The sequence below is a fragment of the Microtus ochrogaster genome, unplaced genomic scaffold (assembly GCF_000317375.1).
Source record: "Microtus ochrogaster isolate Prairie Vole_2 unplaced genomic scaffold, MicOch1.0 UNK69, whole genome shotgun sequence".
Lineage (NCBI taxonomy): Eukaryota > Metazoa > Chordata > Mammalia > Rodentia > Cricetidae > Microtus > Microtus ochrogaster.
This window is the reverse complement of record NW_004949167.1, coordinates 1,284,189-1,308,052: the sequence shown is the minus strand read 5'-3', so window position 1 is coordinate 1,308,052 and position 23,864 is coordinate 1,284,189. Positions and strand designations below refer to the sequence as shown.

Genomic DNA, 23,864 nt, shown 5'->3' with positions numbered 1-23,864 from the left:
GAGACAGTATCCTTCTGATGGGATTATTACCAAAAGCGAACCGAGACAGTATCCTTCTGATGGGATTATTGGCTGTGTAACATAATGGGAATGTTAAGGGGGAATCAGGAGCTTCTTTTTTGAGTTTTTACTCTCATTGATAAATTATGGGCTGGAGAAATACCTCAGAGGTTAAGAGCATTGACTGCTCTTCCAAGGGTCCTGAGTTCAATTCCTAGCAACCACATGTTGGCTCACAACCATCTATAATGAGATCCCATGGCCTCTTCTAACACTGTATGTGTAATAAATAAATAAATCTCTTTGGTTTTTCGAGACAGGGTTTCTTTGTGTGATATCTTTGGTTGTCCTGGAATTCACTCTGTAGACCAGGCTGGCCTTGAACTCAGAGATTCGCCTGCCTCTGCCTCCTGAGTGCTGGGATTAAAGGAGTGCGCCACCACCACCCGGCCTTAAGAAAATAATTTTAAAACAGACACAGAAGGAAGCTTGGGCCTTTTTCACTAGAGTTGGAGAGAACAACAGTGGGAGAGAAGCTGACAATCTTGACCTCTGCTGGGAGGAGGGAGCCAAAGAGGAGACCAAGTTAAGCCTTTTGAGTTAGGCAAGAAGGTTGGCAAGCAGCCAAAGCAAGGCGGGGTGCCTTCAGAGAAACAGTGAGGAAGTCCAGAGCCTCAGACACGGCATGCTTAGGCTTTTGGCCAGTATCTGAAAACGAGACACACAAGGAGTTAGACTTTCAGAGTCTAACTCAAACAGGCCAGCTGGGCAGGCACGCCCACAGGAAGATCTGACCAAGACAATTCCTCAGCTGAGTCTCCTTTCTCAGATGCATCTAGGTAAACCTGGGCACAAATGTCAAGATCTACAAGCCGCTGCTGTGAGAGAAGCTTCCTGGGGGGCTCAGGACCTTATCCCATTAAGGAGTAATTATTCCTCCCACCTCTCTTTAGCTTGTCTTCAGGTGAATTAGCTTTCCTCAGGGGCGGTCTCCTAGCCAGCTGACTAGAAATCCAATTATATCAACTTTCTGAAAGTTCTGTTCATTTTATTCATTCATTATGTGTATGTTGGGGGGCACATGTACACACATGGAGAGCTAAGGAAAGGGTTTTGGGATCAGTTATTTTCTTCCACTATGTAGATTCCCAGGACTGAACTCAAATCCTCAGATTTGGCAGGAAGTGCCTTTACCTGCTGAGTCAGATCAAAATGTCATGCCACTAACTACCCAGAACCAGAAGAGAAGCCAGACTCCAAATCTTTTGACCAGGAGGATGTAGCTTTCCTCTAACGGCACTCAACAAAGCCCTGATACCTTCACTTTTCCATATGACATTTTACCTAATTTTTTATTTTATGTGTATGGATGTTTTACATGAGTGTCTGTGTACCATAGTGTGCCTTGTACAAGTGGAGACAAGAGGAAGGTGTCAGATCCCCTGGAACCAAAGCCACAGATACTTGTGAACCACCATGTGAGTGCTGGGAATTGAACCCAGGTCCTAGGAGAAGCCAGTGCTTTTAATCACTGAGCCATCTCCAACCCTATTCATATCTTCAACCCTATTCATACCCATGTGGGTATTAGGAATTGAACCTGGGTCCTCTGGAAGAGCAGTCGGTGCTCTTAACTGCAGAGACATCTCTCCAGCCCCAGCATTTTAAATCTTAGAGGGGACATGTGTGACACTTCCAAGTGTTACAGGACATAGGAGGTGGGGCCCAGGGCATATTATGAGGAAGGGACTTATCCTCATTGGTCTCCAAACCTGCAATCAATTGTCTAGGTACCTTAACAGGAAGAGGGCATGGTAAGTTGAATGAGTCCTTAACTGCAAACAGGAAGAAAACGGGCCAGGCCTTATTCATGAATTATTTCAGCTTGTGCTTCACTAGATAAATCTCTCAGTTTGCTTCACTAGATAAATCTCTCAGTTTTTTACCCATCTCCAAAAAAAGCTATAACTTTGTGGCTAGAAAGATATGTAAGTTTTTCAATCAAATCTAAATGGAAATAATAAAAATACCTACCTCAAACCTGGACTACATAGTGAGATCCTATCTCAAAACCTAACAAGGATATGGTTCCATTGATAGGGTGCTTAGGTACTATCCACAGCACCTCATACACTCAGCTTGGTGGCACACTCAAGTAATCCCTCACTCTGCAGATGGAGGTAGGAGGCTCAGGTCAAAGGCATCCTCCACTTCCTAGGCAATTTGAAGCTGGCCTGGGATGCCAAAGACTGACTCTCTCTCTCTCTCTCTCTCTCTCTCTCTCTCTCTCTCTCTCTCTCTCTCTTCCTTCAGAAACAGGGTTTCCCTGTGTGGACCTAGCTGTCCTGGAACTTGCTCTGTAGACCAGGCTGGCCTCAAACTCTAGAGATCTGACTGTCTGAGTGTTGGGATTAAAGGCGTGCGCCACCACTGCCCACAGAGAGACTCCATCTCAAAGCAAACTAACCCACCACTGAGGAATACAGAGAGCAGAACCCAGAGTAAAGCTGTAACCTACTCTTACTCGCATGATATATTGTAGGAGCCAGCCATGATAAGCTAAATAGAAACAGATCACCCAAAGGAAGTTCTTCCACCCATTACCACCTGCCAGAGTAGGACTCAGCCATCGATAAGTTCAATGGAGGTCTGAGACTCAGTAGTTTACCCTGAAGCAACACCTGGTTGCAGGAAGAACCACGAATTGAGATTACCTGAGCACCACCCAAGAACAGACCATCCAAAGGAAATGCCTAACGTTCCAACCATTGTAGAAAGGATCACCTGCCAGCACACTCAACAGGATACCCCTAGACAAATGTCGGCCAATCAGGGGTCGTGAACCTCAGAAACCGCTCACCTCCACTTTTACTACTGTAAAAACCCAACTCTTAACTGAGCTCAGGGCTCTCCGTTTATTCCAATACGTTGGTCATGTGGAGAGACCATTTGCAAACTTGCATAAAATAAAGGCTCTTTGCTTTTACATATGGGACTTGGTCTCCTTGTTGGTTTTTTGGGGGACTTCGCAGATGGAGGCATAACAATATATAATGAAAACCTTATGAGCTCCTCCCCCACTTCACACACACAAACACACACACTGTGGTATGTGATTTCCTGGTTGCAGATCTGCATCACCTTTTTTTTTTTCTTTTTAGCTGTGGGAAACCAAGTAACCCCTATCTCTTCTCTTCAATGGAGGGTGCTGATGGTTCACCAACACAACCAGTCCCAGTCCCCTGGGCCGGACCATGTCCTTGCAGTGAGCACCGGTAGAACTTGACCCTCTCCCCTCCATTCTCCAGCCCTGGCTTCCAACTCCTTCCACAGGTCCTAAGTCTTCGCAGGAGTTGCACTCCTGGGCACTGTAACTGAGGAAGACGATCCTCCTTGGTAGGCCGGAATAGGTTAGGGTTCTGCAGAACCTCAACCCACGTGCTCCGAGCCTCCCTCGTCAGGCACCGCCTTCCTGCCCAACAAAAACTACATTTCCCAGGGTGCATAGAGGCGGGTCCTTGCTTCGGGTAGGGGCCCCTGGCGGTGCGCCGTTCCGTCGCCTGTTCGGGGGCGCGCGGGCTGGCACGAGGACAGAGCCAAAGACCCGGAATGAGTTTCCGCGTAGTTCCGCTGGGCCGTGCCTGGATGTGCTTGGTCGTGCCGGGCCAGGACAGGCGTGGGTGGGGGCCTGAGTTAGTGGTACTGGGGTCAGGCGCTCGGGACAGCCCGCGCCTTGCTGAGGTCTCCGCCCCGTTCCGGCCGGGCCGGCCTGTCTGTCAGTCACTGGGGCGGAGGCAGCGACCATAGCGGGGCCAGACCCGGGAGGCGAACGGATCGTGGGCCAGACCAACGGAGAGGTCCTAGCTCAGCCCCTCAACTCCACCGACTCTGCCCCAGACTCGCGAAACTGCAACCCCGCGCTTCCTTGGACGCCTCCGTATCCCGCGAAGGGTTCTCTCCCGGGTGATCTCCCAGCCCCTTGACCTCATAGCATCTAGGAGCTCACCCAGACTAGGGTGTTGTGGGTACAGGCCGTTGACCCTGTGACCCCTCACGGGCCAGGGCCTCGGTTTCCCCTTTAGGCCTCCCTCCCCTATGATTTCTGATTCAAGGGACAGGGCTGTGACCTCCCGCTAGGACCCTTGCCTGGGAGCGCCTCACTGACGCCTCCCTTTTGGGAGCCACCTCAGTGGGTCCTCTCGGAAGAGCACATCTTTTGACCTCTGCAAGTCCCCCCCACAACGCCAAACGAGGTGGGGAGGCCTCGGCAGCCATGCCCGCCCTGGGCATCCCCTCATCCCACCACTTTCTGGGTATTCAAGCCGGGGTCTAGCAGGGGGCCAACAGCCAAAGGGCTGGGGCAAGAGGCAGATCAGGGTCCACCTCCCTGCCAGGCAGGGAGCAAAGATGGAGCGGCGGGAGGAGCAGCTGGGGGCTGCAGGGGCTGGAGCAGCACCAGCCTTGGACTTCACTGTGGAGAACGTGGAGAAGGTATGAGGGCCTCGGGGTGGGCACGCCAGTGACAGAGCAGAAGTTCTGGGGACTGACACTAATGCCAGAGCTCAGGCCTGGGCTCAGTGCCCGCTGGGATGATGCCCCTAGAGCACCTGGTATTTACCGTCTCTCGGCAGGCTTGGATAGCAGTGTTGCAGTACCTAATGGGCTATTTTTGGCTTTCTGTGGACACAGTCCCCTTTCGGACAGATACTCTGGGATCTTAGGTTGTTCCCTTCAGGGTGCTGATTGCTTAGACCTATAGCCAAATTGGCTCCTGTCCAGCTCCAGGAGAAAGGCAAGAGCACAGTGCTGAAGGAAGCCAGGAACTCACAACACCTGCCACTCAGCCATCCCCTCCCCCTTTTAGAAACCACACTGATGCCGAACCATCCCGGACCTGACTCACTTTGTTCAGTCAAAGGCTCCCAAAAATATCTGGAACTAAAAGCACCTGCATTATGTTTTCATTCATCTTCAAAAAAGGGTCTTTTTACTTATTGAATGGAAGTCAAACCAATCTTGGACAGGCAGGAGTGTCTGGCTCTCTTGCTTTGTGCCAGATCCAAGGGGCTTGGCTCTGCTGGCAACTTAACAGGCCCTTCCTTAACTTACCTGCCTCCTCCCAGTCTTCTCCATTGCCCAGGCCATCTTTTTTGATTCTGTGCTTCTCCCAGCAGCCTGGCATGCAGGAATGCATGCTCGCGCCCGCGCGCACACACACAAACCTAGGATGAACAGAGAGCTAGGGATACCTTGATGGACAACAAGGGGCACTTGTAGAAACTCATTTGTTATTCCCGAGCCCTGTTTCCCCTAACAAATGTTGAGAATGCATCCTTTCTGTTTCTGTTTTCTGTTTCCTTTTGCATCCCTGATGGCTCAACAAGGGGCAATAGCCATAAATGGATTTCAGGGGTTATAGATAAGGTTAATGGATGGAGTCCATTTAGGGAACCTAGCCCTTGGGGCTGGGCAGTGTTGGCATGGCGGCACATGGTTCCATATGCTACCAGGGAGATGAGCCATTGTTTTCTTACTACATGAGGTCCCTTTGGAGTTGGGGCCCTGGGGATTCTGCTCCTGACAGCTCCTGGGTAGGCACTTGCTTGGGCTGCTTCTGGCCAAGGCTTCTCTGCATCATCTGATTGGAGGCTTACATGTGCTCTGTGAAGATGCTCTCACCCCGCCCTCCCTTCCAGTGAATCTCTATTCCAGGGCTCCCTGGCCTGAAGCAGCCCTTCTCAGATTGCACAGTGGCTTTAGTGCCGGCCTCCGGAGTGACCTCGGGATGATCCTGGGGAGCAAGTGGAATTTGCTTGTTGGAGTCAGTGGGAGCAGCTGTGTCTGAAAGGGCCAGCCCACCTCACCTCAGGCTATTCTATACTTGTCTCAAGCTTACATTTACCCCTATGGAGCCATTCCTTCCTCCTAGGCCTTGCCCTCACATACCTCCCAATGGAAAGAGCCCAGCCCCCACCTTTTCCGCTTTCCTGTGGAGAGCCCCTCTCAGAACCCATTTGTACTATAAGATGAAGATATAATAGAACATGGGACAGATTCAGGCTCTCAAGAGGTCAGCTGAACCCAAGCTCTCCCTTCCTGCTCACTCCCTCTCCCCGCAGTCAGGGAGAGGCAGCATCTTGCAGAACCAAGTCACACTCTCTGTTCTGGGCTCTGGCAGGGTCCAGAGTAGCCAGCACCTGCTCAGTCCTGTGCTGTCCTGCAGGCGCTGCACCAGCTCTACTACGACCCCAATATTGAGAACAAGAACCTGGCTCAGAAGTGGCTGATGCAGGCCCAGGTATCTCCACAGGCCTGGCATTTCAGCTGGCAGCTCCTACAGCCGGACAAGGTGCCCGAGATCCAGTACTTTGGGGCCAGTGCCTTGCACATCAAGATCTCTCGCTATTGGAGTGACATCCCCACTGACCAGTATGAAAGCCTAAAGGCACAGCTCTTCACCCAGATTACCCGCTTTGCCAGTGGCTCCAAAATTGTGCTGACACGGTTGTGTGTGGCACTGGCCTCCCTGGCTCTCAGCATGATGCCTGACGCTTGGCCGTGTGCCGTGGCAGATATGGTTCGACTCTTCCAGGCTGAGGACTCTCCGGTGGATAGCCAGGGCCGTTGTCTGGCTTTGCTAGAGCTGCTAACGGTACTGCCTGAGGAATTCCAGACCAGCCGCTTGCCCCAGTACCGCAAAGGTCTGGTGCGGACCAGCCTGGCTGTGGAGTGTGGGGCTGTCTTTCCGCTGCTAGAGCAACTACTCCAACAGCCCAGCTCGCCCAGCTGTGTGCGGCAGAAGGTGCTCAAGTGCTTCTCCAGCTGGGTGCAGCTGGAAGTACCCCTGCAGGACTGTGAGGCGCTCATCCAGGCTGCCTTCGCTGCTCTGCAGGACTCAGAGCTCTTTGACAGCAGCGTGGAGGCCATCGTCAATGCCATCTCCCAGCCTGATGCCCAAAGGTGAGTTTGGCTCTGGCTTCCCAGAGAGGGACAACCCCACCCGTCCAGCGAACGTTAATGGAGTGTCATCCTCTTGATCCTATACTGGAGACAGAAACAAGGATGCAAGTGAGACACAGTCCCTGTCCTCATGGTTGAGAAAGCGAGGCAGACATTAAACAACTAATTATCTGGTAGACTGCTAAAATATTTGCCTCCTGTCTTCCCCTCAGCCAGTCACTAAGTCCTGGCTGTTCTGCTCCCGATCATATTGCAGATCTATTATTTTCAGTTTCTGCTGCCACCCCAGCCCCAGCTGTCATCACTCCCAGATTGTAGCAGAGCTTTCTTACCAGTCTCCTGCTTTTCCCCTCATCATCCCGACAGCCAGTTACCTCCTGAAAATGAGGGTCTACTCTTTCCATTCCGACCAGTGGCTTTCTCTGTGTTTAAAGTTCAGAATCGTGGGTCTAACTCCTAAAGATGCCTGCACAGCGAGGCACACACCAACATCATCTCATGCCACTCTTCTGCCTTCCTATGCTTCCATACTGCTCTTCTGCTCTGCAGCCCCTGGGCAGGCACATCACCTCCACTGCAACTTCAATTTTCTCTCACTCCCAAGAAAAGTACCCAGGGATTCTTCAGATCAAGCTTGGGCTTCTCTACTGTAGTGGGGTGGGTTTTTTTGTTGTTGCCGTTGGGTTTTTTGTTTGTTTGTTTTATGTTTTGTTTTTAGAGACAGGGTTTCTCTAGCTTTGGAGCCTGTCCTGGCACTCGCCTCTGTAGACCAGGCTGGCCTTGAACTCAGAGAGATCCACCTGCCTCTGCCTCCTGAGTACTACAACAGGCACAAAACCCCAGAGTGGACAGTGCCACAGCACATTTAAAGACCAGAAAGAAGGTGAAAGGAGTGAAGTTTGCATTTGTCAAACATCCGTCAGGGCCTTGCTGTGTTGGGCCCTGTGCTGAGCCCCTGGAACACACAGGTGAAGGCTTTAACTCATGTCAGCTGCCCACAGGCTGGTGAGCACGCGTGGGTAACTACCGTTCAGTACGAACGGCGGGAGCAGTTGCTCTAGGAACCCAGGGGGGCACTTAGCTCAGTCTGGGGTGTACGGAAGCCTGCCCAGAGGCAGTGATAAACCAAGCTGTACTCGGATGTAGTCAGATGCAGTTGATGGATTTGGGAAGAACATCCAGACAGATGGAAGCACCCAGGCTAAGTGAAGGATGCGAAGGGATTAGTGGTGGCTTGTATCATTAGGCATCCGAGAGCTGGGCTGAAAGGCCAGACTTGTAGGAGGACCAGGTTCAAATCCTTCAGGACCTTGTCAGCCAAGCTTGAGAATTTTTTTTTTTAAATCCTAGGACTGGTTTAAAGTTACTAAAGGATTTTACATGGAGAAAATGGTTTGTTGAGATTCTTTTGGGTGTAAGTTGGGCTGGAAAGAACAAGACTGAAAACCTGAGCCTAAATGCTTCAAAGATAGGGTTTTGGAATTCCTGGGTAGACATGGAGGGGAACACCACTGAAAGCTGCGTGGGGGGGAGTGCCTTGTCCGAGTTTGAATTTCAGAGTTGGTTTACTAATGTGAGACCTTGGGTGAAACCGCTTCTGAGCATTAAAGGGGGCGGTCATACCAGACCTAAGGGCATTGTAGTGTGCCCAGGGCCAGCCCTGGATATTCAGTGAAGAGGATTCCAGTTCCTTGAGAGGCGGCAGCTCTTCTGTGGCTTTTACTCCGGGGAGGAGATCCGCAGCACCCATTAGTACATATATGCTGTGCATACACTACGTGCTTTAAATTAGGAGCTGCAGGTATGATGTTTTTGTCCATCTACCATTTGTGATTAGGTTTAATGGTAGCCTTGCTTTCTTTTTTTTAAGAGAAAAACAGAAAGCTACTGCTAAACTGATTAAAGCTGTTTGCTTTTAGAATTGATGGTAAGAAGTAGAAACTGTTAGAAGCGGTGGGCTGGAGCTCCCACACAAGTACAGTGTGGTGAAGCACTGCCCTTTAAGTTCTAAAGTCTGTAGATAAAGCAAGGGCTCAGTAGGAGAGTGCTTGCCGAACATGTATAAGCCTCGAGGCTCAATCCCACCACTAAAGAGAAAAGAAAATAATAAGTGTTGGCCGAAAACATTTTGGTTTAAAGGTTAAATAAGAGAGCATGAGATGTTTAGTGTGGTTCCCATGTACTCCATAATATCGCATGTATGTGCTAATATTTGCAGTTATCTTTGCAGGGGCAGTTAATAAGATACCCCTGGGTCCCTAGCATAAGGTGGACACCAAGTCTCAAGTCAGAGCTCTTGTGACAGCATGAGGCTCAAGTGCTGAATGGGCTTAGGTGGCAACTGAGAAAATTATCAGGGCAAGGACCAGGGTGATGGAGGGTATCCTTGGATACGTCTAAGTTTACCCACCCAGACTGTCTCAAGAGCTTTAGCAAGTAATTGATGCCCCTTCTCTTCTGAACAAATGAGCAAGCAAGGGGCCAGTGAGAGAACCCATAGCCTCCTGGGCGCCCATTGGTTGCAGCCCCTTGGTTGCTTAGCAACTCTTCCCATTTTCTCAGCTCTGCTCCCAGAGCTCTAATTGTAGGTCTGGGCTGAGCTCAGTGTGAGCGGCAGCCAAGACATCCCCAACAGCTCTGCTCCAGCTGCAGGAGCTGACCGTCTAGAGCCAGGCCTCTTGGATACAACCTTCACCGTGGTCCTAAAGATTCCCCTAACAAGTCTAGATACCTCTGAGGCCTCAGACTTGTTCTGTTTGCTCAGAGGTCTCCAGCATTGTGTGGTAGAAAATCTACACAGGCAAATTCACTATGGGTGGGCTACAACAAGCCAGGAGTTGGCCCTGGGGACCTGCTCTGTCCAGGCTACTTTGCTATATTTAGGTTAAGAAAGTCACCTTGGGTGACCGATTCCTGGGTAATCCGGACTCTGCCTTCCCTGGGTGTTCCAATATTAGCCTTCCCTCCAGCCCAGCTTGCACTGGTTTCATCGTTTTTTCTGTTCCTCTATACTTGCTCCTGCTTTCTGGTTCTCTCCTTTGAATTTTCCCCCTGAAATACATTTTTGTTTATTTTTCAAGACAGGGTTTCTCTGTGTAGCCGTCACCGTCCTGGAACTAGCTCTTAAAGACCAGGCTGGCCTTGAACTCTCAGAGAGTACCTCTGCCTCTGATTAAAAGTGCTGGGATTAAAGGCGTGCGTCACCACTGCCCAGCTTGAAATACAGTTTTAATACTGGAATACCTTCTCATAGAGAATGGGGTAGGGACAGGGAAGTGAACTGGATGAGGTGTTGGCCTCTCGTCATGAGGTCTGGGGCTACAAACCCAGATTGGCATAGATCCTTCGCAGGAAATTGTGTTTGGGCTTGGAAAGGGAAGCAGACCTATAAGACTGTCTGAGTCTAATCTGTGTCTAAGTTCCTGTTTGACCTTGAGCAGTACTCTGGGCCCTTCTAGGCTGTGTTGTCCTTGCTCTATCCTATTTGAGGCTCAGATAAAGCCTACTAAGAGCCTTCACTGCCTACCTTCTGTCTGCACGAACTGGCAGGTAGAGGATACAGCAGAGATGCTGTGGAGACAGCCTCCATTTCAGCTGCTAGGGAGCTTATGGGTCATAGCCTTGGCCCTGACCCTGACTCTGTGCTAGAGCCTGGCCTGAAGGTACCCATTGTCTGATGGTGCAGCCTGTGTCAGGATCCTGAGACTGAAGCTATCCCAGCTGTCTCCAGGCGATACCCCCTGGGGCTGTCTCTGAACTGGGGTGGATGGCTTTTACGAGCAGAATCTAGAATGGGGGTATAGAAAAGGAAGTCGACATTCCTGGTCTGGGTGCCCCCTTATGTCCTTTCATCTTCTCACTAAGGTCCAGATAGTGTTGCCTAGCAACTTGCCTAGGCCAAATCCAGATAACATGGACCTTCAATCCTCCTTCCTGCCATATATAAATTACTACTGGTTGACATCAGAGAGCTCCCAAGCACCTGATCTTCTCTTAGAAGATGGCTTCCTCTGCTTCATCCTGTCCCCACAGAGTGGATGGAGTTACTGTCGTCCCCATCCCCCTTCCCCTTGTGTCCTGGCTCTCACTGCCTGTCCTGTCTATGCTCCAGGACTCTGACTTGGACATTATATTTCTCTCTGCGCTTTCTTCCTGATCAGCTCTTACTGACTCGTGTATCTTTAGTTACCAGCTGGAGACTCCCAAATCTGTGTCTTGCTCTTCCCTCTCTACTGGGCATCGGAGTTGTATGTCCTGTTCTTTCTAAGCACTTCTACTTGCACGTCTTGTCTAACGCAGGACTTCACCTCTTGTTAAGGCGTCCTGTGCCTTCTCTATGTCTCAGTAATTCCAAGCTGTACTTATTTGGAGAGCTATCTTTTGTAATCAGCCAGTTATTACATACTGTCCATTTTACCTGTTAGCCCTAAGTTCATCATCTTATTCGCTCTGATCCTGCTGCCACCAGACACAGGAGCTGGGACTTGGCGGCAGCTAGTGGGAACTGATGCCCTGTGACATTCCAAAGTCCTCTTTATTGGTGTTCTGACATGACCACCCTTGTCCAGTGTCTCCTGACACTGACTATTCCTTTCTGGATTCACAATAACCAAGTACCACAAATGGACGGCTTGAATGACAGAAATGGCTTGACAGTTGTGGCAGCTAAAGTCTGAAAGCAAGGTGTCAGCAGGACTATGCTTCTTCTGGAACCTGCCGAAGATGTCTTCCCTGCCGCCTCCTGCCTGGTGGTTGGCTGGCAGCTGCCAGCAAGGTGTCAGCAGGACTGTGCTTCCTCTGGAACCTGCCGAAGACTTCTTCCCTGCCGCCTCCTGCCTGGCGGTTGGCTGGCAGCTTTGTAGTCCTTGGCTTGCAGCTGCCAGCTCCGGTGCTTGCCTTTCTCTTCCCTTGGCATTGTCCCATGATGTCTCTCATCACGTGGCTGTCTTATAAGGACACAAGTCATACTGGATTAAGAGCACAACAATCTATCTGCAACAATGCTTAGGACCATGCTTTCAGGTACTGGGGGGGGATAGGTTGCCAACATCATGTGTTTGTGTATGTGCACAACAGCCTTGGTGTTGTTCCTAAGGAGTTGTGGACCTTGTATTTTGAGACAGGACCTCTCACTGGCCAGAGCTTACCAAATAGGCTAGGCTGTCGGGCCACCAAGGCTCTGGAACCCTCATGTCTGTCTCCCCAGTACTGGCAGCACAAATACGCCCAACTTTTTGGCATAGGTTATGGGGATCAAATTCATGTCCTCGTGATTGTATGATATGAACTATCTCCACAACCCTTCAACATATCTTTTTAGGAGATGTACATTTCAACCTATTTAACAGTCTGCCCCCTGGGCCTCCAAAATTCATGTCACTCTCATGCGAAATGCATTCTCTTTGTCCTGTTGCCCTCCGAGCGTTAACCCATCCCAGCATCAGCTTCCAGTCCTGCTGCAGGAAGTCCTTCAATATGCTTCTCGGACTTTCTTGTGCCTCATGCCCAGAGCTCTCCCAAAGATCTCTGACCTAATGTTCTCAGCATGAGCAGCATCAAAGGGGCCTTGGCCTCTTTTTGGTAGGAAGGCTTGGGTGGAAGGCTGGGAAATTGTGCCCTTCTCTCAAAACTGGTGGGGTTGGGCAGACGACTCTGATGGGTCACCTTACCTCATGCCTCTAGGTATGTGAACACGCTCCTGAGACTCATTCCGCTGGTTCTGGGACTGCAGGAACAACTGCGACAGGCAGTTCAGAATGGGGACATGGAGACCTCCCATGGCATCTGTCGCATTGCTGTGGCCCTGGGCGAGAATCACTCTCGGTAGGGAGTGGGCACTGCTGGTGGGATGGCAGGGCCTATTGAAGGTTAAAGTTATGGACCCTCATTGAGGAGGTACAATGAGCTCACTCTTCCCCGTCCCAGGGCCTTGCTAGATCAAGTAGAGCACTGGCAGAGCTTCCTGGCACTCGTCAACATGATCATGTTCTGCACGGGCATTCCTGGCCACTATCCTGTCAATGAAACCACCAGCTCCCTCACTCTCACCTTCTGGTACACGCTGCAGGTATGTCTGTGTGACTGTCAGTTGGCCTGAGCCTTCTTGAAGCTGGATCATGCTTCTGTAGTTGCTGGGAAAGTGGCTAACTGTCTTTCCTGGCTCTCTCAGGATGACATTCTGTCCTTTGAGGCAGAGAAGCAGGCTGTGTACCAGCAGGTGTACCGGCCAGTCTACTTCCAACTGGTGGATGTGCTTTTGCACAAGGCCCAGTTCCCTCCCGATGAGGAATATGGATTCTGGTCCTCAGATGAAAAGGAGCAGTTCCGAATTTACAGGTGATGCTAGCAGGCCAACCCTCGCTCTAAACAGTCTTAAATGATGAAATAAGGGAAGAGGCAATCAGCCAGGCTTACTGACTTCTGGGGGCTCCTTTCTATAGTCTTTAGGCAATTTTGCAGGGATATAAGGGTCCATGGATAGGTTCCTGGCTTATGTTAAAGATCCAAGCAGTATAAAAAAGGCCTTCATCTGCTTTTCAGGGTGGACATCTCAGACACGCTCATGTATGTCTATGAGATGCTGGGGTCTGAGCTGCTTAGCAACCTCTATGACAAGTTGGGCCGTTTGCTCACAAGCTCAGAAGAGCCCTACTCCTGGCAGGTAACTCCCAAACCTGATTCCCTCTGCCTGCCGTCACTTGTTACACCCTCCTCCTAAGTCAAGCCAGTGGTACCTTCTTTCCCCAGCACACAGAGGCCCTGCTTTATGGCTTCCAATCCATCGCAGAGACCATCGATGTCAACTACTCTGATGTGGTGCCTGGGCTCATTGGCCTCATCCCACGGATCAGCATCAGCAATGTGCAGCTGGCAGATACTGTCATGTTCACCATTGGTGAGACCTGGCATTCATCCATGACTGCATTCCTAGAGCTTCAGCACCCATCCCTAACTAAGCATGGCTGGCCTGCTGGGTCCTTCCCCACACAGTCAGCGCTGCAGCCCGCTAACTGTCCTGGCAAGTCTTTTCTACAGTGCTCTGAGCTGCATCTCAGTGCTGCTAGTTTGCTGTTATTTAGTGGAGCAGCAGTGCTAGGCCTCCGTTGAGTGATCCCTTTCTGCTTTTGAGCATTGAGGCTCATGTTTGAGATCAATGCCTATATGCCTACATGACCCTGTGAGTGCTCTGGATATACTGAGGCTGTAGCTCAACCATTCCGAAAGCCTTGCCTGCCTCAGAGAGCCTTCTCTTTGCCTTTTCATCCAGGAGCTCTGTCTGAATGGTTGGCTGACCACCCCGTCATGATCAACAATGTTCTGCCCCTTGTGCTGCATGCCCTAGGCAATCCTGAGCTGTCTGTCTCCTCTGTGTCTACCCTCAAAAAGATCTGCCGGGAGTGCAAATACGACCTGCCACCCTATGCTGCCAATATTGTAGCTGTCTCCCAGGTATGTGGTGCCCCAGGTGGTGCAAGCCTCGGAGTGCCCTGCTCCACACTGATATGTTATTCTCTGTCCCCAGGATGTGCTGATGAAGCAGATCCACAAGGTATGGCTCAAGCTTTCTAGAAGGCTCCTTGGATATTTGGTGGGGAATTGCTTACCCCTAAATCCTGCTTTTTACCTTCTCTTCCCGACTCATCTCTTAGTCTTTGTTCTTATAATCCTCCCCAAGAGGTTCGTTCTCCTTTCTACTCCCAAGCAAATGTGGTCAGAATGGACCATCCCTGTTTTCTGCCCCACAGACAAGCCAGTGCATGTGGCTTATGCAGGCACTGGGCTTCCTGCTGTCAGCCCTGCAGGTGGAAGAGATCCTTAAGAACCTGCACTCACTCATCTCCCCCTACATCCAACAACTGGAGAAGCTGGCAGAAGAGATAGTGAGTGAGCTCTGGGGACCTGGGGCAGCACTGGGACTCGGGGGCTTCCTCTGTGCACATGGGGGTGGACATGTTGGAACTGGCACTCAGGGCTGGTGGTGAGTGATCTGGCCCCTAGGCTGGAGCTCAGAGGTCTAGAGCTTGATTTGATTCTCCCCATAGCCTAATCCCTCCAACAAGCTGGCCATTGTCCACATCTTGGGGCTTCTTTCCAATCTCTTTACCACACTGGATGTCAGTCATCATGAAGATGATCACGAAGGCCCTGAGCTCCGGAAACTGCCAGTGCCACAGGGACCCAACCCAGTAGGTGACATTGTCTTTGCCCCTCCCTCCTCCTTTCCTCGTGGGATTGTCTACCACTCTCCAACCCTGTAGATAATGTTGGCGTTGCTTCCTGACCCTGCAGAGGTTAGGCATTTGGTCCTTTGACCTTCCACTTTATATGTGGCCAAGTTATTGCCTCCCTCATCCTGTAGATGATGTTTTCCTTGTCCTCAGCTCAGCTGGGGTGATGGCATTGAGGTTTATTTACCCCCACTGTGAGGGACACTGACCTTATCTTTTGGTCCCTTTGAGCTGTATTATGAGCGTGTTCAGCCCTGTCTCCTTAGGGCCTCCTGCTTTAGCGTTCACTGTCTCCCGCAGGCACTCGGGTTGCCCACCGTTGAGAGGCGATGCACAGAAACAGATTGTTGCTAGGCAGGGTGATGAGTGCTGTGGGTTTGGGATGACCTCTTTGCTTTTTTGTTTTTGCTTTTCTTTTGAGACAGGGTCTTGCTAAGAAGCCCTAGTGGCCTGGAACTTGCTATGTAGACAAGACCAGCCCTGAGTCAGAGATCCTCCTGCCTCTGCCTCCGCCTCCCATGTGCTTGGCTCAAAGGTGTTTGTAATTGGACGGTTTTGCTTTTGTGCTGTCAGAGATTGAACATAGGGCTCTGTACTCTGTGCATGCTAGGCAAACACTCTGGCACCAAGCTACATCTCCAGCCCTTTAGGTGATCTCTTACAAGCTGTCTGATCTGGGACAAGTCTCAGTTTCCCTCTCAAAGGGGTCTGGCCTCTGCTCAGCTCCACACCTTAGCTTCAGTTCCCATATGGGCTCTAGGCCAAGCCTGGGCCCCATCATCCCGCAGAGCCCCCCTTTTCTTCTGTGGCAGTCATCATCCTGCCTTCCCTATCTCCCAGGACCTCAGCCTGCTCTCTGCTCTGCCATAAGCTGCCCGTATCTACGCATCCCTTGGGGCTCCCTGCCCCACGCCTATTTGGGTGAGACAGCATCTCTTCCTCCTCAGGGGCTAGCCCATTACTTTGTTTTTTTTCTGAGCAGAAATGAACAGAGAGTGAGTTTTGTTTTGTTTTGTTATATTTGCAAAGCTATTTTAATTTTATCAAGAGCTTAGGACATTTCTGCTTTGCAGTTCTGAGTCTTCCTCTGAAAGGACTTATAGTTCAAAATATTCTCCTTCATTGCTGGGGGGTTAAGCACACCATTTCTTGCTCCCATGGGTCCTATGTTCCACCATCTCAATGTGCAGTCGAGGGTGATGGGTTGAGCCCTTTGCCTCGAGCCAGGTCCTCGGGTAGGCGGCCACAGTGGTGCCTCACTCCTCCCTGTGTCCTTAGGTGGTGGTAGTGCTACAACAAGTCTTCCAGCTCATCCAGAAGGTGCTGAGCAAGTGGCTGAACGATGCCCAGGTGGTCGAGGTGAGCCCTGACCCTCTCTGCTTCTGGGCCGATTTTGGCCGAAAGTGCCAGAGTAAAGGATTTGCTGCAATACTGGCACAAAAAGAAACGTCTTTTGGGAAGGCACCCCTACCCTGCCGCCACCCCAGACTCACAGAAGTGCTGGGTGAAACTAGAGCAACCTTAGGGCCAAGTAGCAGGTGCCCATTGTAGCACCAGAGGCCTGGCTCTGCCTCGTCCTTTTGAGTTGAGATTTCAGTTGTTCTTACTGTCCCCTGAAAAGAAATGGTAGCGACGTAAGTAACAGGAGTTAAGTGACAAAGTTCGAGCCTGTGCTCCTCTGTAGAGAGTCCTTTGCCCCTTCTTTTCAGATTGAGGAATAGATTGTTTACCTTGCTTGGTTTCCAGGGCTTGACCAGACTTCTGGGTAAGGGTCCTTTCTTAGGCCTCCCTCCCATGACCTGCTGACGAGGGTCTCTTTTCTTTCTTCCTCAGGCAGTGTGTGCCATCTTTGAGAAGTCTGTGAAGACACTGCTCGATGACTTTGCCCCCATGGTGCCACAGCTCTGTGAGATGCTGGGTCGGATGTATAGCACCATCCCCCAGGCCTCTGCTCTTGACCTCACTCGGCAGGTAGGTCTTCTGGTTTAGGCAGTTGGTGCTCCGGATATCAACCTACTCAGAGGTCTGGCCCTGGGTGGGCAGTGTCAGATGGCTGCCATGCTGGGGTCCCCGCCTATGTTCCAGGGGTGTTGTTCTGCCCTGGTGAGGCTGACCAGCTCTCCCTGCTTTGTTGTAGCTGGTCCACATCTTTGCACATGAGCCTGCCCACTTTCCCCCAATCGAGGCCCTCTTCCTGCTGGCCACTTCCGTCACACTCACCCTCTTCCAGCAAGGTAAGTGCCAACCGGGGTGACTGCTGCCGTCGCCACTGCCACCGCCTCTGCTTCCTCCACCGGGGAGCCAAAGCTACCCACTCTGTTCTCCATCCCCCTGGTCGCACGTGGGACTTGATGGGAAATGGGGGATGAAGCACCGCACAATTGTTACCTATAAGTAGTTGGTTCTCTGGGCTTGAGGTGGATAAGATGGTGAATGGTGTTTATACAGCCTGCCTGTGCTCCAGGCCAGCCTGGGTACTGGGGAAGCTGGGCTCAGACTCTGAGGGACTTGGGGCACTAGTCTGGCTCATTGCCTTTGGGATATAATAAGAAGTTGGAGGAGCATGGGCTATGAAACCAGGAAGACCTAGAATCTAAGCTCATCACCACCAAGCTAGTTGTGTGACCTTGGGCAAGTCACTTGCCTCTAAGCCTCCTTTCCATATCGTTTCAGGCATTCTAGTTCCTAGGGCCTGGGTTGGGCTTCTGTATATGAGGAATGTTGATTCCTTTTCCCATGTCAAAGTTTAGTCCTTTCTGAGCCCAAAGTCCCTTTGATGGTAGGTCCAAATCCTTCTTTCTGTGGCCCTCTGCCTGAGAGAGTTGGAAACTGGTTTCCTCTCTGATCCAGGTTCTGCCCTGGTACAGAAGCAATGCTGTTCCTCAGCCCCCTAAGCCTGGCCTGGATTTGAGCTTTCAGGCCAACTAGAGGTCCATCCAGAGCACAGGGTACTCCTAGCTCATATTGTTAGTGTCTGGTTCTTTGTGGACCATGGAGCAGACCAGAGTGGGAAGAAACCTGGTGTGACTGTCCTCAACTCCACCTTTTCCACTGCTTGTACTCCTTTTCTGGATGAGTCCCAGTGATCTTGAATCTGTTCAACCCTCAGTGGGTCCACTCCTCACCGTCCATGAGCCCCTCCTCAGTTTAGGCTCAGCCTCCCCTGAATTAACTCCATAAATACCTGCCCCATCTCCAATACATCCAACATGGAGCAGTCACACTGTACTGCACAAAATAGTAATATAGTCTCATTTTCTCTCTGGCCTAAAACCCTCAAATGCTGGCCCTTGCCCTCAGGTTATCGTCACGTTCCCATATGACCAAACTCTGCTGTATCTCTAATGTTCTCTCGTGAAGGGAAGGGGACAGTCCAGCCACACCCACATGCCTTGCCCCTCCAATTGAAAAGTGCTCACCTTGCTGGGTAAGCGCTCACTCTCTCATGCCTTAGGTAGGAGGCAGGCATTACTCCTCAGACAAGTGACTCTGAGGCACAGCTGGGTCCTTGTAGCTGTGTGCCACCCAGCACCACACTGACACTGCAAATGAGCACAGGCCATGAAATGAATAACCTCCAAATGTCTAGTTTCTCTTCCTAGACCGAGCCCCCTAGGGGCAGGATTGCATCTCTGCTATATCCCCTGTGTCCAGAACGAGGCCAGGCTCAGACACTGTTGAATCAAGGAGGGTTCCTTGCCCCTAGAACCTTTCTTCCATACTATCTGGCCCAAGCGGGAAGGGAACTGCACATTGAACACTCTTCTACAGTGGGACCCAGGCATATAGCCCATTGGACCTTTCCAGGACCCAAGAAGTGCAGATTTCAGAGATGAGAAGATCAGCCTTAAGTAGTAGCTCCTGGTAGCCTGCAGAAGGAAGTGAGGAAGACATTACATATTCCAGGAGGGGAAATAACATCTGTGGCTTACACAAGGTCACACAGCTACTCAGTGGTGTCTCAGGCAGGAGCTGCAGGCTCATGCCTATCAAAGCTGAGGCACGGATGGCCAGCATCATTACCTGTCGGGGTTGTTGGTTGTCTTGTTGGGCAGCATGGTCCCCATACCTGTTTTGTTGTCCCAGTTCAGGCTTCCTCAAGCTCTGCCTTCCCAGTGGGTCTTGGGGTAGCATAATGACTGGTTCTCCCTTTTCTTGGTATGTCCAGCACTGGGAGCTGTCCTCAGCCCTGAGTTTGGCTGTTTCCCATGTGGAGAAACTTTGCTGGGATGGAGCAAAGTCGTGACCTTATGATGCAGTTTACCCCCTGGCCCTACCAATGATGACTGACCAGCCTCATAGCACCCAGGGCCCTGCCTTACCCAAATAAGAGTTCTTTAGTTGAAGCAAACGGAACAAAATGCTTCCCGTGGCCAGACCAAGAGCTCTAAGACCATCAGACTGAAGGAGACACTTACTCTGGCTCTCATGCCCTGGACTTCCCAGGGCCTTTAGCCAAGCCTCAAAATGAGTTGCCATGGACCAACCCACAGCCAGCTCTGCTCTCCCCTAAGATGGCTGTGATGGGGAAGTATATGCCAAGAAGCAGTGTAGGGCTACCCCAGACCACCAGAGCCGCAGCATGTTTCCTCAGCCCTGTGGAATCTAGAAGTGTCTGAGCACCGAGGGATTGCTGGGGGGACTGGGAAGTAGGTGGAAGGCCCCTGGGGGAGCTGGGGCAGGCCCGTCCTTCACTTTGCCGTCTCTTTCTGTTGGGCTTCTCCCAGTTCATGGTTTTTGTATGTTTTGTTTCTTTATCTTGCTTCCTGCTGCTCATGTGCCCCCATGCTGTCTCCTGCAGGCTCTCAGTCCCACATAACTATATGAGGTTGAGTTGCTGTTTGTATAATTTTTTCTTAAGTTCCATCTTTATTATATTTTAGGGCCCAGGGACCATCCTGATATTGTTGATTCATTTATGCAACTCCTGGCACAGGTGTGTTTTAGTTTTATTCATTCACGTTCTGTTCTCTCTCTTTCTCTTTCTCTTATGTTGAAATTCAATTTAAGCCTATTTTTAGCTTTCTGTTGACAAATTTTTTTTTCTGTTCAGTTGAATAGAGTTTCTTCATCTGTTTCCGTGGAAGTTGACAACCCAACATCCCCCTTTAGTGCCCCTTTGCCTCAACTAGCTCAGTCACCTACAAAGACCAGAGAGAGGCTGGTCCTGAAGGGAGGGACTGGGAGAGGAGGGGGTGGTGACTGTACCCAGCAGTTCCTGTGTGGCTGCCTTACCCAGAAACGTCAAGGGTAGGACCGAAGTTCGGGGCCTGGGCTTCACTGTCCCCGTGCTCCCGCCGGGGACTACATGCCTAAGTGCTCCCAGTGCTCCCAGGAGGTAGCTGGGAGCAGCTCCGAAGAACAGAGCTCAAGGCAAATGTGCAGCCCAGAGTCCATTTGGTGGAGAGAATGTGGGGCTGCTGGTAGTGGGGTGCAGGCTCTACTGTGAGACCTCAATAGAATGTGTTTGTGCCTGGGGTGTGCTTAAGTGTGTTGACCTTATTATGTATGTTTGGAGTTTGGGTATGGAAGGGAGCGGAGGTCATGTGCGGTGAGTAGGACGCACGTCGTGCTGAACATTGAGACATGTGAAACTGCCGTGACATGTGAGGAGGGTGGTGGCCTCTACACTGTATGTGTGTTGATTGTGACGTTAGACCATGGATGGACACTGAACATGAATATGTGTTGGCTGTGTGTGTGTGTGTGTGTGTGTGTTTGCTCTGGTGAAGTGAGTTTTTAATGGAAATAATGTTGTGAGTTGTTACCATGCTGACACTGAATGAGCATGGCAGGCAGATGTGTGCCAGGCTATGGGTGGATGGAGGTAGTGTGATGGGTTCCATGTTGGAGGATCCCGTGGATTGGAGTAAATGGGGCCCTCGCTTGCTCTTCCCATATTCGCTGAGTTTGAGGTAAAGCTGTACGCTGACAGACTGAGCGCATACAGTAGGTGTGGCTCTTGCTCCCCTGGAGCCTACAGTTTCACAGGGACACGAGACGTGAAGAATAAGGGTGTGCTGACCCTGGGTGGGTATGTGTGTGGGGACCTGTGACAGTGCACTTTGGCAAGGAGGCTGTTTGAGTGTGTTTGTGGTTGTGTTGGGATGGTGTACGTGGGAGAGGGCTGTGAGTGTGTGCATTTTGGGGATGTGTGGGGTTGGGTGTGTAACTGTAGTGAGAGTGTGGTAAGTGCAGACTAGTGAATGCGAGGGTGTGTAAGTATGACAGAGGTATGTAAGGAGGGCATTTCAAGTCGGGGTACATGTAGGGGTGTTTGCACTTGGATAAACATGGGGGCAGAAGGTGTATGAGGGGTTGGGAAGGTCTCTGTGGTGTGCGCTGGGGACGTCACTGGAGAACAGCAGTGTTTAAGGACTGCTGGAGCTGTGCCGAACGTCTTCTGTGACTCAAGGATGTGACAACCGTGTCTGGTAGCACTTGGGGCAGGCCATCTGCCTCCATCCCTCCATCTGCTACCCCATGGCAGCACTGGCTCCTAGGGTGGGGATGGTTGAGCAGGCCTGGACAGAGTATCCTGGAGGAGAGAAGGGAGGCGGGATCTAGATCTTCTACTTTTCCTCTTCTTGAGGAGGAGCTGGGAGAATGAGAGGAATTGGGGTTGGGGCCGTGCTGGACTGGGGCCTCATGTCCAATTGTTATCTCTTCTTCTTGCTACCCTGCTCACAAACCCAAGGATCCTCCACTTCCTGTGATTCAAAACACAGTTACTACTGGCCACCTGGAGCCTTTGGGAGGGGAGAGGGGAGGGTTTTTGCTTAGGGACTGATTTGGGATCTAAATACTCTACATTAATGGTCCCCACCCACAGCTTCTCCCATCCCCTGGCATTTGGGTACACCTACATGTATATTCCGAATCCTGGGGGCAGCTTCTCACTTGACTGAACTCTGGGGTAATGTGAGTTCCCAGAGATGTCTGGGTGGCATCCAGTACATGTGATGTGTGAAGTTAGGAGCTCGGGTGGCAGGTGAGTGGCGGGGATGATCCTTGGAGTTGCCTGGAGCTGGGCTTACCAGCTCCACCTTCTGCAGGCTTTGAAGCGGAAGCCAGATTTGTTCCTGTGTGAGCGATTGGATGTCAAAGCTGTGTTCCAGTGTGGTAAGTGGGGCCAAGTGGAGAGTTGGGCTTGGGCTCCCCTGCATCTGTAGGCCCCGTCTGATATACCTCCACCTCTCCCACAGCTGTGCTGGCCCTCAAGTTCCCTGAGGCACCTACTGTCAAGGCTTCCTGTGGCTTCTTTGTGAGTCCAATGCTAACCCTTGGCCCCTGTGACCCTAGGACTCAGGGGGTGGAGGTGTGGTGCCCAGATCTTGTCCCCAGGAAGAGGTGGGAAGGAGATGGGGCTCACAGGCCTCTCACCTTCTGCAGACTGAGCTCCTGCCTCGGTGTGGGGAAATAGAGTCTGTGGGAAAAGTGGTACAGGAAGATGGCCGTATGCTGCTCATAGCAGTTCTGGAGGTGAGCTGGAGTAAGTGGTGGGCTGGTATGTGGGGAGACCTTCACTGTTGAAGCAGCTGGTATTGTTGGGGTGTGGGGCCAGGTCTTTGGTTTCCTAAGCTCTCTGATTCTGTCTCTCCCGTGATTAAATATCTGAATGTTGTTGGGGTTGCTGTGAGGGTCTGTGATGATCTGTGACGATCTGGCTCTCAGAAGACAGTGCCTACTTAAAGAGCTTGGCTGCGGACGTATCCCAGAGAGCCTGCAATATGCCTAAGACTCCTTGCTATAGGGGAGAAAGACTATGTACTGAGAACCCCTCTTTCTTAGGCCATTGGGGGCCAGGCCTCCCGCAGCCTCATGGACTGCTTTGCCGATATCCTGTTCGCCCTGAACAAACACTGCTTTAGCCTCCTGAGCGTATGGATCAAGGAGGCACTACAGCCACCTGGTTTCCCATCTGCCCGTCTCAGCCCTGAGCAGAAGGACACTTTCAGCCAGCAGATCCTTCGGTGAGCGGAGCTGGTATGGGCCTGAGCTTGGGTCTGGAAGTGATGGTGTTGGTGGACAATGCTAACGTGCTCTCCCTTCCCTCCTCCAGTGAGCGAGTGAACAAGAGACGAGTGAAGGAGATGGTGAAGGAATTTACACTGCTGTGCCGGGGACTACATGGCACAGACTACACAGCTGACTACTGAGGGACACCTGTGTCCCACTCACCCCTTCTCACCCCTTCCTATTCCCAAAGAGTAAACCTGCACCCTCACTGCTGCCTGTGTCCTTTCTGCTTCCACCTTCACCTAAGTGGACCCAAGCCTGATGGAAGAATCGAAGGATGCTTGGACCCAGGCCTTGGTTAACAAAATAGGGATGGCCGGGCGGTGGTGGCGCATGCCTTTAATCCCAGCACCTGGGAGGCAGAGGCAGGCAGATCTCTGTGAGTTCGAGGCCAGACTGGTCTACAAGGGCTAGTTCCAGGACAGGCACCAAATCTACAGAGAAACTTTATTTCGAAAAACAAAAACAAAACAAAACAAAAACTCCAAAAAAACCCCAAAAACTCTCTTAAGTTCGAGACCAGTCTGTCTATAGAATGAGTTACAGGATAGCCAGAGGTAAAAAGTGAGAGAGATCTGTCTCAAAAAACAAACAAAAACAAAAGAGTGGTAAGACACTTAGGTTCTAGGGTGGGGACACCTAGCTCTTGGGGGGGGG

The 23,864-nt window shown here is 51.2% G+C and overlaps 1 protein-coding gene across 2 annotated transcripts; it reads left to right on the top strand.

The window, feature by feature from the left end:
* Positions 1-3,698: 3,698 nt before the first annotated feature.
* Ipo13 (importin 13) lies at positions 3,699-23,496 on the top strand. Of its 2 annotated transcripts, XM_005370052.2 has the most exons (20): positions 3,700-4,491; positions 6,224-6,960; positions 12,643-12,783; positions 12,886-13,027; positions 13,130-13,296; positions 13,501-13,621; positions 13,708-13,855; positions 14,228-14,409; positions 14,483-14,509; positions 14,706-14,840; positions 15,003-15,146; positions 16,467-16,547; positions 17,022-17,159; positions 17,326-17,422; positions 20,072-20,124; positions 22,244-22,310; positions 22,394-22,452; positions 22,581-22,670; positions 22,980-23,161; positions 23,251-23,496. In XM_005370052.2, the coding sequence occupies exons 1-20, from the start codon at positions 4,408-4,410 to the stop codon at positions 23,345-23,347; spliced, it is 2,892 nt and encodes a 963-aa protein (XP_005370109.1). In that variant the 5' UTR covers positions 3,700-4,407; the 3' UTR covers positions 23,348-23,496. The 2 variants fall into 2 exon arrangements, 1 of the variants encoding a protein (XP_005370109.1); XR_003376630.1 differs by lacking the exons at positions 20,072-20,124; positions 23,251-23,496 and having other exon boundaries at positions 3,699-4,491; positions 22,980-23,082.
* Positions 23,497-23,864: the final 368 nt, after the last annotated feature.